The 11084-nt window shown below is 43.7% G+C and overlaps 1 protein-coding gene across 1 annotated transcript in view; it reads right to left on the reverse strand.

Annotated features, from left to right (window-relative positions):
• Nucleotides 1–11084, reverse strand: part of BCL2L11 (BCL2 like 11) — a 34469-nt gene that overhangs the window by 18975 nt on the left and 4410 nt on the right. Inside the window, exon 2 of the mRNA XM_082248856.1 lies at nucleotides 9072–9447. Within this exon, the coding sequence (XP_082104982.1) occupies nucleotides 9072–9432 (361 nt within the window). The 5' untranslated portion in view covers nucleotides 9433–9447. The remainder of the gene's footprint in view (nucleotides 1–9071; nucleotides 9448–11084) is intronic.

Here is an 11084-nt window from a genome sequence, read left to right on the forward strand (position 1 = left end):
CTGTCTGCCTTTAGATCTGAGAGAAGGCCGTGTCCAATTTCAGTGACTTGCCTGTAGCAGTCCCCCAGCTTTTGGCTCGCACCAGCCCGTTGTCTGGCCCGCTCTTCATTACCGCGGTATTGGCAGAAGTGCCCGCCTCCACTAGAAGGGACGTCACCCGCCATCCGGTCCAGTCGGAGCTCCATGCCGGCAGCAAGATGTGGGAGGACCTGCCGCAGTGCTCTCCCCAAGTAAAGGAAAGTGTAACCCCCACAGCCTCGGGCTCCCCTGAGAAGCTGGGGTGACGTTTCAGCTGCCGAAGAAGTAGACCGGGTCCCTACCCAGACTTTCAGCCGCCATTGGAGAGGCCTTAGCCTCTCCCATCAGAAAACACAGCCTCAGCCCCCTAGCCATTCAGCCATCGGTTCCTAGCGATGTCTCCCCATCGGAGGAAATACCAGAACAGAAGGGCAACGGCTAACAGGGCTTAAATCTGTATGGATGGGGTAGTGTTTCCTGAGAAGGGCGGAGCAAAGGTCTCAAAGGTAGCTGTCCTGAAAGACGATAAGTGAAATTATTTTAAAGGCTTACTTCCAGGGTTTTTATTATATACATTTTTTTTTATTTACTTAACATGTGCCTTAAACTTGCTAGAAAAACTGGCTAGTGAATTCTCCAGCACAACCCGCTTCCTCCTTGAATAGCCCTTCTATTTTGGGGGTGTCTAATTACTATCTACACTGGTCGAACTACTCCACCCCTGCCCTCACTATATAACTTTTCCAGTAGCAAACGGAAGAGAAGCAAAGGGGAATAATATAGGGTGTTACTTGGGATACAGCACTGAGTCTGCTGGAGCTGAAAGCATATCCAAGATGGTGAAACCCAGTCTCAGGACCTCTGAAAGTGTATGCAAGTGAGGCTTTCACAGGTAAATGAGCATACAAATATTTAAACGTACTAATAGTATGGGAAGATTTTTGTTGAAATTAAGAGTTTGATGACAAGGTTTTCTAAAGATAGAAAACCAAAAAGAAAGGAGGGAGAGGGTTTTACTACCAACCACCCCCCCCCCCCCCCCTTAAAAAAAAAAGACAGTTGGAAGTTTTGCTAAATAATGTCTATGACCTCTGAAATCCTCTAATCACAGCCAAGTGGAGAGTTAGCAGGGAAATTCAAGTAAGTATATCTAAATACATTTCCTTGGCATCAGCGGGTAATAGGAGCTGCAAAGGTTTTTTCTCTCTGCACGTGTGCGTGACAAGCCCAGGCAGTTCCATAAATTCAGGGACCTTGCTCAGAAACAGCTGCTAGACAAGAACACCACAAGTAATAAATCTTCATGAGTAGCTGCCAGCAGCTGTACCACCCCATATACCCCCCTTCAACAAGAACAAAAGTAACTCTGGTTTTGTGTACATGAGCAAGGCTTATCCAAAAACCAATCAAAACTAGTGAAAACAAACGAGCGATGGCACAGCAAAATACTAAGGCACAATCAACCTGCATTACTGCCAAGCAGTAGATTCTATACCGACAGGCATTTCAAAATTAGATCATCCAGTTTTAGTCATTTTAAAAAGTATCTTTAAAGCCATAGTGACCAGGGCCTGCACCTGCCAGCTGCAGGAATCACAAGATTCCTGCAGCTACAAGTCGCACCGGTCAACCTTGCTGCATTAATCTTCCGATGCAGCGGGGTTACTACAAAGGGCTCTCAAGGAGATCAAGAAAGCCCAACTATAAGCACCCTTTCCACCCTGCTTGGCCATTCATAAAGCCATACTGCATCCTCTAATAATAAAATAGTCTAAGAATGGAGGAAGCAGCACCATCTGCCTGTCCTCCATTTTGGATCCAGTTTCATTCAAAGAAGCTGAAGTACTTGTTCACGAGGGACACATCCTACTGGCTGAAAGTTACGTTCCTTGTGCTGATTTTTACATTTAGGCTATACTTTAGTGCGCCTAATACTAGTTTGGGTTTATGACTTACAGATGTACAGCCAAAGCTCGTTTGGCTGTACAATCGCCTATGCAGTTAGTTCTGCACACCTGTGACCCGTTTTGAGTATAGAGCGGGCTGAATTCACAGGTGTCAGTCCAGGCACTGTCATCACGACCACAGAGTCGGGATCCGCCAGATGCCTGGACAGACACCCGGCTCAGCAACTCAGCGAGCCGTTGAGAACCTGAACTGGCCGCTCCCTGCCCCTCCACAGCTTAGCGCTCCAGTGAGGGAGGAGGCAGTCAGCAGCTGTCTGTTCAGGGAGCTGTGAGAACAGAGTGATCAGCGGCATTCGATCACTCAGTTCTCAGTGCAGAGTCGTCGCAGGACAGATGCAGCATTGGACTGATGCTGCATCCACCCAAGTATAAAGGGGGGGGGAAGAAAAAAGGGAAACCCCTTACTTCTCTTAACAGAGATGCAAAGTCAGGTCTAGAATGTGCTTGAAGATAAACAAACCCATCTCTAGCACATTGATGCTTTTTAACAGGCCAAAGTATACCAGGAAAATGTTTTGGATGGCAACCAAGCTGGTAGGTAAGATAACTTCTTACTGTCCACTGGATTCAATAATTCTACAAAAAATAGATATATTTTTTCCTCCCTTAGGTAGGGTCAGGGTTTTCACACAACTCTTCTGATAACACTGACAAATTGAGGAAAAAAAAAAAAAAGTGAAGTGTGATAAATGTATAGGAGAGATCCAGATTTTTAACACTGTCCTTAGCATAACTGTCAGAAAACAAAAAAAAAGCTCTAGTTACGAGAGCTAGGAAATCAGTGTGCATGCTCTGTGAAGCAGTAAGACCCTGCTATTATGAATTTCATGTTGCTTCTATGGGTGTTGTCTTTCCGGGCTTCCTTTAAAAACACTGAAACCTCAAAATGTCTTGTTCTACATTGGCTGGGTTAGGAAAAGTAACATTTGAGGTCACAGGAGTCCCAGTAGCTAAAAAAGACTACCTAAATATTTGTGTAGGCAACAGAAGAGACTTGAAGAGCTATAATCAGATACTATGCATTGGCCTATTTATATTCCACATTTCTTCTGGCTGAAACATTTTCACAAAATTTGTTTCTCCAAGCTAAACATGCGTATAAAAAACAGAAAAGCTGGGTAAAATAGGTTTTAGTTATTAAAAAAGGAACCTCTAGCTGAGCGGCTTTTTAAACCGCCAAGATTTGGGTCCTATTTAACTGGGCTTCACTTTCTAGAAAGTTAAAAGTGTTTGCGATTTGATTGAGGCAAAACAAAAAAGGTTCTTCCCCACTTACTAAGCTTTTCTACCACAAATCAAAATTTTGTCTACATCAGGGATTCCCAAACTACAGCCCTGCAACTGTTGCAGAACTGCACATTCCATGAGGCATTGGAAAACTGACATTCACATACATGACAAGGCATGATGGGAATTGTAGTTCCTGAACTGGAGGGCCATAGTTTGGGAATCCCTGGTCTACATGCAACTCTAGACTGACCATCCTTTATCAGGCCTCATGCACACAGGGCGTCAAAAATGCCACTTTTACAGGCATTTGACTTTTTGCCATCTCTGAAAGCCCTCCATGCTAGCCTATCTGTCCATGCACACAGGCTTTCACAGACGTTTAGAGGCAGGAAAAAAAAACACACACACACACACACACACACACACACACACACACACACACACACACACACACACACACACACAGGAGAGGAGCATTGAGGCAAAAAAAAAAAAGTGGAACCAATATTCTGGCCAATTAAACATACACGGACACACATCTAAAAGCATTGGAAAAAATGTAGGTGCATTTTCTAATGACATTTTAACTCTTTTCCTGGCAGGAGAAAAAAAAAGTACTGAACACCCAGTGTGCATGAAGCCTTAAGATTAACTTAACAAGCAATTCCAAGAACTCAGGTACAGCCATTTGCAGATCCGGTTAACAATGATCCCAGCTAACAAGTCATGCACTCCTGTACCGGTTAACATTTGCTAGTACAGAAGGTGTTAAAACCTCAAGAATAAGTTATCAAAGCAAGGGTCAGATCACAGCTAGAAACTTATCTGTATTGCTGCATCTATGTGCACAGAAGGGGGACCACATGTCACACTGGGGTTAATTTACTAAAAATGGAAAGTTCAAAGTCTGGTGCAGCTTTGCATGGTAGCCTATGAGCTTCTAGCTTTAGCTTGTTCAGCTAAGTTTTAGTAAATCAACTGCACTGTCTAATCTTCTGAAACATTTATTTCATGTTTTCATTAAATTGCAGGATGTTTTTTTTAAACCACAAAGGTTTCCCACACCGCCACGCTTATGTAAAAAATAAAAATTAAATTAGAATATACACACACCCAATCAAACACTACCTGACCATCTATCACTGATAATGAAGCCATTTAAACAAATATAAAATCACAGTGCCCTGCATGTCAAGGCCCCATGCACACAGGGTGACAGAAAAACGAGCTGCAAAGCTATTTCTTACGCTAGGAAAAAGCGGCGTCAAAAACGCGCCTTGAGCAGCATTTCGCATTGGCGTCAATTTATGTTTGGACGCGTCGGCGCTTAGCAGCGTTTTTAAATAAACGCAACCCTCTTCTATTTATGACCAATCACATTTTAAAAAATGCCTGATGCTGCTAAAAGCCGATATACATCGTTAAGCCGCGTTTAGCAGCATCAGGCGTTTTTACAGCTTAACGCTACTGCTCCTGAACGCACTGGCCCTGGGTTTTATTTTGCAGCTTAAAAACACCTATGCCACTTGGGAGCTCCTAAAAGCCTGTGTGTGCGCGCACGCGCGCAGCCATAGAACATAGAGGGGTGTTTTTAAGCTGCCAAAAAAAAAAAAAAAGTCTGTCGCTCCTAACAGCAGCTGCAAAAACGCCCTGTGTGCATGGGGCCTAACAAGTGCTTTCCCCAGGTAGGAAGAAAAACTTATACACACACACACACATTTGCTGTTGCCAAAAAAAAAAAAAAAAAAAAAAAAAAACTGTACTCCCGTTAGAAAGTTTACACTTATCCAAACAACATTTAACTCAAATGTCAGCACTGCATTAAAATTTTATTTATAGGGAGAGAAAAACTTTTGGGGGGGGGGGGGGGATTCAGGAACTCATCTAATACATTTAATATAGATCTATTAGGATCCTAGAGTATTATATAAAAGTGGTATAAAGTTTTGAGCTGGCTAAGTACCTTTCACTGGATAAAATAGGGCTATAACCAACTCTCCAGTTGATAAAAAAAAATCTAAAAATAACTTCAGACAGACCGTGTGATTTTAAATGCACCCCCCATGTATTAACAAGACTGACATCAATCAATCGGAAAACAGGAAAAAATACTTCTGAAAACATCAATGAAAGCAAAGCATTGACAATGTTTTGATCAACATCTTAAAACCAGGTTAAGTGCCGGTTCACAAATATGCGGAAACCCTGGGAATCTACTGCGGGTTCCCACATCGCATTCAACTCGCAGGCAGTTCACACTGCCATATGCAAATCGCTGGGGGTGTCAATACATAGTTAACGACACCCCAAGATCTGTTTGCATATGGCAGTGCGAACTTTCAGTTCAGACATGAATCGGATCACATAGGTGTGAACACCCATGCAAACCAATTCTGGTGCAGACCCAAAAAAGGGTCCTGTGCGAGTTGTGGCCGAATGCGATGCAAATTCAGCCAATCTGTATGGCTGAATTCGCATCGCACAGACATCGCATGTGATTGGAGAGCAGTGTGCTCTGAATCACATGCGATGTTTGTCATCGCACATATGTTAACCGGGACTAAAAGTAGCCCACAAAGCCATACACAGCCACATGGACTTGGAGAAATCACTTGAATTTGCCATCCATGCTGTTTAGTGGGGTGGATCTCCACCTGCTGGCTTTTGTATTTTGATTGCTGCAGCACCCGTGGCTGTCTGAATACCAAACAATGCCTGCACTAGATTAGATGCAGTCACTGGTCAACTAAAAGCATTACAAAATCAAAGGAACCAGATGAAATCAAAGTTTGTAAAGCCAAAAGGTGCCAACAGGGCACCCCCATAGCTCAAATTTCAGATGATTCAGCAGGAATAAGGCCAAAATTTAAGCCATGTATGGTTAGCATTAACTTTCCTGATGTGACTTGTATAAGCCAGGTAAAAAGTACATACCCTACTCTTGCTTTTTTTTTTTTTTCAACCAATGTCAGCCTGCAGGAGGTCATCCCACTCCTATAATGAGGGAGCAGGGACGAGCTGTGTTAACAGATGCAGACAGGGCAGCTCAAGAGCCAACCCACACTAGTGCCCCCATAGAATGCAGATTTCTATGGGTTCACAGCAGGCAAGTATGACTTTTTCCTTGAATCAAAGCTTTATTGTCCCTTTAAATTTGGTGGCAGCAACAGTCTTTTGTGACTTTTACCAATTTTTTTACATGGTAAAAAGTGGTAACACAACTCCTGTCCCTGGGTGGCAACACTTAATCCATTACTTCTAGTGCAGTGGTTCTTAACCTTGTTGGAGGTACTGAACCCCACCAGTTTCATATGCGCATTCACCGAACCCTTCTTAATTGAAAAAATAAAATATGATTTTTTTCAAATTCAAAACATAGGTATATATTTAGATATATATTTATACATAGGTGCACAAAATGAACAAAACCATAAAAAAAAAAAAAAAAAAAAAAGGCTCCATAGCTCAGGGGTTAGAGCACTGGTCTTGTAAACCAGGGGTCGCGAGTTCAAATCTCGCTGGGGCCTCCCTGCAAGTGTTCGCGACTGTATCTCAAAAAACAAAGCCATTAAGAACAAAGAACAAAACCATTAAAACATGGGGTGTCAGGAGGGCACACGGGGTTGGGAGGGCATACCATGGGGTGTCAGGAGAGAACACACTGAGGGATGAGGTGTTGGGAGGGCATACTATGGGGTATCAGGAGGGCACACACTGGGGGGGCTGGGAGGACATACCATGGGGTGTCAGGAGGGAACACACTGGGGGGAGGTGTTGGGAGGGCATTCCATGGGGTATCAGGAGGACATACACTGGGGGGGTTTGGGAGGGCATACCATGGGGTATCAGGAGGGCACACACTGGGGGGGTTGGGAGGACATAGCATGGGGTGTCAAGAGGGAACACACTTTGGGGAGGTGTTTGGAGGGCATTCCATGGGGTGTTAGGAGGGCACACATTGGGGGGAGGTGTTGGGAGAGCATTCCATGGGGTATCAGGAGGGCACACACCAGGGGGTATTCACAATGCTTTATTGAGCTAAATGAAAAGGACATGCATTTCCATCTGTCAGCTAACAGCAACTCTATGCTAAGCTGCAGTAACTCAGCAGACGTAGCATAGAGGTCCTTGTAAACGAATCCACCATGTACAGCTAGCTGAGCCTACCTCCAGGAACATTCACTCGGCTCCCTCTGCTCAGTTGCTCACACTTCCCTCTTCCAGGCGGGCGCGATCTCCGTGGTCAGGTACATCCCGCCCACTCACGCAGCAAGCACCTGCAGGAGATAGGCTGGAAACCTGCTGGGGGAGGTACAGGGGGCGGAGTGTCAAGTGTCTATGTGTAATGGCTGTGAGTCGTCCCGACCGCAGCTCTGATTTCCCGGGGTGCGCTCAGCCTCACAATCAGTAATATTTTCTCGGGGGGAGCAATTGCCCCTTTGTCCCCCCCGCCGAACCCCGGAGACTGACTCACCGAACCCCTGGGGTTCGATCGAACCCAGGTTAAGAACCACTGTTCTAGTGTGAAGGCATTCGTAAAATTACCCAAGATAACATTTTTTCTGTACTTGGTAAAAATTTTCTTAGCCTGAAAAGAATACGAATGCACCCATCAAATCTAAGTGAGCTGCAATATACAAAATGTGTTCAGTTATGCTTTATTCTCTACTGAACAATGAAGCTGCTTGTTGGCTGTCACCTTATCAGGCTAGAGCTGCACGGGAGATTTTATATGCTTAGACTGTGCTTCTTAAATCTCTAATGATTATCTGCAAGGATTAGTAATTGATCATTAAACAGATTAAAAACAAATGGCTCCCTATGGATTAGGCTAAACAATTAGCACACCGTAGTTTCATATAGAGATCAATTACACAAGATTGGTGACTGATCACTTACCACACGCTACATGTGTGGCTTAAGCCAGCCATAGACCGTTTGAATCTCAGAAGGCTGAACCATGTATGGGCAGGCCAATTGTACCCAAGTTGAAATCGATCAACTAAGGCACAGCCAGCCTGCTGGATTTTTCATGGGATTATTGCCAGCAGCTTTAGCGACTAGCAGCAATCACATTTTCCTGGCGGGACAGCGCCCCCCCCCCCCGCCCCCTCCGCTGGGTGAACACTATAGCTCCGCAGGAGGCATTTCCCCATCCAAATGAACTGTATTAATGGGAGAATTAAGCAGTTTTCAAATCACGCTGTCAATGGTACTTGAGTCGATAGGGTGCTATAGGTTCCAACTGCTTTGCAATCAACTGCTACTTCTAACAACTCATTTTTACTAGCACAACTGAGCTACTGAAAATCTCTTAAGTGATGTGGGCTAATGAGCTGACTGCCAGTATGGAAATTTCTCTCAAGATGGGCATACATGGCTCAGTTTTTTATTATTTTCCAGCCAGTAGGCTAAAACAAAAAAAATAAAAGTGAACAGATTCCAGAGAACACTGATCAGTGCTGCAGCCGATTGGTTCCATGTGCTTATCGAAACAAAGTTTTCCAGCAAACCCATTCATGATCGACTTCTCATGAACAGAAATGGCAATAGATGGATCGGAATTTGGTTGCTCCCTGCTGAACTTCAATCCATCATTGGCCAGCTTAAGTATTAAGATATTAATAAGTACAATTAAATATTGATCAGCCCACTAAATATTGCTCATTAAATCACAAGTATTTGTTTGAAAGATAAAAATATCAACCATTAGGAAAAAAAAAAAAAGACACTCATTCATCCACTTATGCAAGTCCATATCAAATTATAGACCACAGAATTTTTCTATCAAACGATCGTAACAAACATGTATTTGACCACTATTTCACAAGGTTGTAAGAAAACCAACTGGCTTACCCATTGCAGATAAATAATGATTGAAGGCCTGGCACGGAAGGCTTGGCGTCTGAGTGGATTTATCACAGTACACAGGAGCAGGACTCACTTCAAATGAGAAGTAACCACTAGAAGTTCTTGAAAAATGGGATGCTCTTCTCACCAGCATACACTGTGGGGATCGGTTGGCATATAAATTTGGGCTGTAAGGTGTACTGGCTGAAGAGCTTCCTCCCTCATCAGATTGGTGTCCTGGAAAAGGGCTGACAACTGAAGTCGGGGCCTCTATTCGGGGAGGCCGATGCGGAGTGCGTCTGTTTGGCTGTATCTGATCTCCTTCCCTGGTGCACTCCGAATTTAGCACCGGTGGTGGTTTGGCCATTTGGTCTTTTTAACTCTGTAAAACAGAAGAAAATGCCATGCTCAGACTTATGGTTTTAGCACATTCACTACAAGCTGAAAGTAGCATAAGCCATGATTATGTTATGTACATTAAATCAGAAAACATTCGGTATGAAGGGAAAATCTCACAATTAAACCCCGTTCACACAGGGGCGATGCTACTTGCTGGGGCGACCTCGGCGCGACATGCACGGACTTCATATCATTGAAGTCATTGCAGGTTGCCTCCAGGTCGCCCCAAAGTAGTACAGGACCCTTTTTCTAAGTCGGAGCGACTTATGTCGCTCCTATTAGAACGGCTCCTGTGCTAATCTATGGCAGGCAACCCACTGCGACTTGTCAGGTGACCAAGTCGCGCTAGTGTGAATGGGGACTTACCGAGACTGAAAATTATTGATCAACATGATGAACCCCTATACCTTCTTTGATAGAAAAAGGCATGGAACTTGCATGATGCAATTTACTTAGTAAGAATTTTTTTCCAAGCTAGATTTAAAAGAAGGAAAACTCCTGCCCCAGGAGAAGAGTTAGGCGGCCATAGACTGTACGAATCTCGGCTGCTTTAGCAAGGATCGGCTAAGATACGAACCACATATGGGCGGGCTGATTGTAACCAAGTTGATCTATTGATCGACTTTGGTACAACCAGCATGTGAGATTATGAATGTAATTATTTCCAGCAGGTATAGCCACTAGCAATAATCACTGTGTTCTACAGGCGGGAGGCAGCAAGCAAAATAGCTCCACGGAAGGGATTAGGCCATCAACACTGAAAACCGCACTATGGCCGGCTTTAAGTTTGTGGGGTTAAGATGTCAAAAGCAATTGCCACTTTGAAACTGGACTTCCTTTCTATGTTCCTATCATTTGACTGGGAGCAAAAGCCAAGACCAAAGATTAAAACAGCCACTGACTGCATTAGAAAAACTTATATTTATCTAAAATTGTGTTCTACGACTGCTAATATACCCAGCTAGCAGGCTTATCTTTTCCAGTGAACGTACAGTTCCATCTAATCTTTACAAAGACTGCGCAGTCCTCACTAAAGCAATGACCTTTTGGAGAAAAAAAAAAGTATATTTTTTTGGTGGAAACTCAGACATGGAATTTGTTCATTAACAATCAGTATGTTTTAGTGTTTCCAAATCATACAAGTAATGCCAAAATATATGTAGAACCAATACAGTCATGGTAAAGCATTATAATGACCTGGAGATGCGGAAACATGTATTTCCAGGGCCTTACAGCTCACTGATTAAAATACACTAACATTATTGCCTTTAGATTACTCACTGAAACAAGGTCATCAAAAGTAGATTAAGACACTTCTAGTGTTCATCCCAAGCATAACTGAGTACCTGGATAGAGAACTGGCTCCAGGGGAGAGTCCAGAGGGTGGTGATTAATGGGGAGTACTCGGATTGGGCAGGTGTGGAAAGTGAGGTCCCCCAGGGTTCTGTCCTGGGACCAATCCTGTTTAATTTATTCATAAATGATGTAGAGGAGGGGATATCTAGTACAATCTCAGTATTTGCGGATTATACTAAACTAAGCAGGCCAATATCTTCTATGCAGGATGTGGAAACCTTACAAGCAGACCTTCACAAAATAATGGGGTGGGCAACTACATTG

This window comes from Pelophylax lessonae (genome assembly GCF_965119305.1).
Source record: "Pelophylax lessonae genome assembly, chromosome: 3".
NCBI classification, from domain to species: domain Eukaryota; kingdom Metazoa; phylum Chordata; class Amphibia; order Anura; family Ranidae; genus Pelophylax; species Pelophylax lessonae.